Here is a 2,667-nt window from a genome sequence, read left to right as displayed (position 1 = left end):
GAGCCATGTGGCCCACCGCGCTGGGTAGAGGACTTAGCCCTTGGGGCAAAGATGCTGATTCTGTCCGCCAGGGCAGCATGAAACCCAGTTCAGGAAAGGTCAAGGAGAGACAGGGGAGGTGCACCCACACAGGACACCCTGGGACACGTACTCTGTAGCCCAACCCCAAACAGGAGAGTATCTGCCATTGTAAACATATCTCAGGAGCCTGAGTGACACTGTTTCATGGATGCTGCCCTGAACCCTGTTTTCCAACAACAGCCGTTGCCACAGTAAGTAACAACAGCAGCCGATACCCAGCCCTCGGTATCCCTCCAAGCACCATGTGGATTGCTGCTGTCATCTGTGTGGACTCTGTATGACAGGTTTGATCACTTTCATTAAGTTCCCAGTGAAGAAACTGGGGGTTGACATTTCCAGTATTTATCATAACAAGTCATGGTGGCACAGGGCAGCTGGTACCTACACCATTACCAGTGGAAAGCTGCCATCCTGTGCTTTAGATGCTGTGTGCCAGCTTTCTGCTACTGTAACAAATGCCTGAGAAAAACCAATTTAAAAAGAGACAAGTTTATTCTGGCTCTCAGTCCATGGCCCCAGTGCTTTGGCCGGTGACGGCACAGGACACATGGGGCAGTACATGGCAGAGCGGCCCATTCACTCCTCACCCAGTGCCAAATGCAAGAGGAGGAGATGAGGGTCTCACAGTGCTTTTGGTGGCGTGCCTGCCATGATCTAAGGCCTGCAAATCACCCTTCTGTAAAGGCTGTAGCACCTCCAGTAATGTTGGGGATACCTCACAAAAAATGCAGCAAGCACTCATCAAATGCCAAAATCACACATCTGTGAGCATGGGGTGTGTTTTTTTCCTTATCAAGCTGTTTTCTAACCTGTGCACCTGTGCAAGCTTTTAGAATTCAGGAATGATTGAGCCAAGGTTGAGGACTGTTCCTGAGCACTGATCAAAGCCCCTCTGGGCTGCTGAGCCCTTACAAACATGCCTGTCTACATGTGTGGTCCTCGAGTCAGGGAAGGCTGGGGTGAAACAGTGGATGTAAAAACGGTGCCCCAGGTGGGGACGGAAGGCGGGCGCAGGATGCTGGACTGAAACCCAGGGGATTGTTTTCTGAGTTCTGACTGGCAAGGGAAGAAAGTGGTCTCTACACTGGGAGTCACCTGAGCTTTGAAAAATGCCTTGATGTGAGCACATGGCCAGGCCAGGCCACTCAGCCTGGGCGTGTAGAGTGGCGGGGTTTTAGCCCCTGTCTGCACCGCTGGAGCTTCCCCTCCGGGTGGATGTTTCCAGCTCCAAACAGGGACAAAGCACTGAAATCTCCACAACTGAACAACCAAGTTGGAACCCGAGCAGCACAGCAGGCAAAGGTGCAGTCAGCAGGGTCACCCATCTGCGGGGGGCTGTGTCTCCTCGCCAGATGTCCAACAGCGATTTCCATGAACTCTAGATAGTTGTTAATAGGGAAGGCCCAGCGAGACCACAGGAAGGGTCAGAGCGAGCCATAGCCGGGCCAGCACTCCAGCGCTTGTGAGCAGCTGCTAACCAAAGCTCCAGCCACTGTCCCCGCTGTCTCCGGGCTCGCCACGCCATCTGGGGACAGACACTTTCCAAACTAGAGGGTGGCCATGCACAGGTACTCTAAGTTTCAAGGCATCTTCGTAAGGCGCTAACTGTCCTGGGTCTTCTAAAAAATCCCCGAAAACCAAAAAACCAAACCAAACCAAATGAAAAGCAATGGGTCCTTGTGCAACTTTCTCTGCAATTCTCGGAGAATTTGTGAAGGCACCAAGCTCACTGTACCCGGAAAAGCAACATCCCTAAAGGGCAGGTCATAGGCTCAGCCGAAGAGCTGCATGGTTTTCTGGGCTGGTTGTTCATCTGCTCCCCCTACAAAGCCCAGAGCTCAGGGGCGGGAAGGGGCCTCTCTGCGATACCTGAGCCTGTCCACCTCCTGCCCAGAGAGAGCCCACCCTGCTGCAAAGTCCGGTCCCCACCGTCCCAAAACCAGAGACCCAGGCACACTGGATTCTCCCGCCTAGAACCAGACTTCTCTAGATCACAGCTGGAAAACCAGAGAAAGGCAGGTTATTAGAACGCTCTCAAGACCAACGTTCTCTCTCTGGAACCAGGAGCAGGAAACAAACCCGAGACGACAGAGGGTCCCTGAAATGTATCAGGTGGACGCACACCTGCGAGTTCTGGAAAGTCCTAGGATTACCCCGGGCCCCTTAGGTCAGTACACAGGGCCCGGGGTGTTCTGCTCCGTCAACGCCAGCTTGGGTATTTGTGGAGTAACAGCCCATTCTGGCTGGATTGCCCTGGCGGGCAATGGCCATCCCTGATCCCTGGCTTTGGGCGCACCTGGCTGGTCACTCCTCAGCAGGTCGCACGACGGCGGGCTCGAGGCGCAGCCCACCTGGCCCCCTGTCTAGGTCAGTACACAGGGCCCGGGGTGTTCTGCTCCGTCAACGCCAGCTTGGGTATTTGTGGAGTAACAGCCCATTCTGGCTGGATTGCCCTGGCGGGCAATGGCCATCCCTGATCCCTGGCTTTGGGCGCACCTGGCTGGTCACTCCTCAGCAGGTCGCACGACGGCGGGCTCGAGGCGCAGCCCACCTGGCCCCCTGTCTCCTTGCGGGGCCCGGGTGCTT

The 2,667-nt window shown here is 55.2% G+C and overlaps 1 protein-coding gene across 2 annotated transcripts in view; it reads left to right on the top strand.

The window, feature by feature from the left end:
• The first annotated feature begins 2,161 nt into the window (after window positions 1-2,161).
• Piezo2 (piezo type mechanosensitive ion channel component 2) overlaps window positions 2,162-2,667 on the top strand; it is a 301,778-nt gene continuing 301,272 nt past the window's right edge. For both annotated transcript variants that reach the window (XM_010639029.3, XM_033757327.1), the window contains exon 1: window positions 2,162-2,248. In XM_010639029.3, the coding sequence (XP_010637331.1) occupies window positions 2,185-2,248 (64 nt within the window). In that variant the 5' untranslated portion in view covers window positions 2,162-2,184. The remainder of the gene's footprint in view (window positions 2,249-2,667) is intronic.

The sequence above is a fragment of the Fukomys damarensis genome, unplaced genomic scaffold, assembly GCF_012274545.1.
Source record: "Fukomys damarensis isolate Sample0158 unplaced genomic scaffold, DMR_v1.0_HiC HiC_scaffold_30, whole genome shotgun sequence".
In the NCBI taxonomy this organism is placed as follows: domain Eukaryota; kingdom Metazoa; phylum Chordata; class Mammalia; order Rodentia; family Bathyergidae; genus Fukomys; species Fukomys damarensis.
The sequence above is the reverse complement of the archived record's forward strand: the minus strand, read 5'-3'. Positions and strand labels throughout refer to the sequence as shown.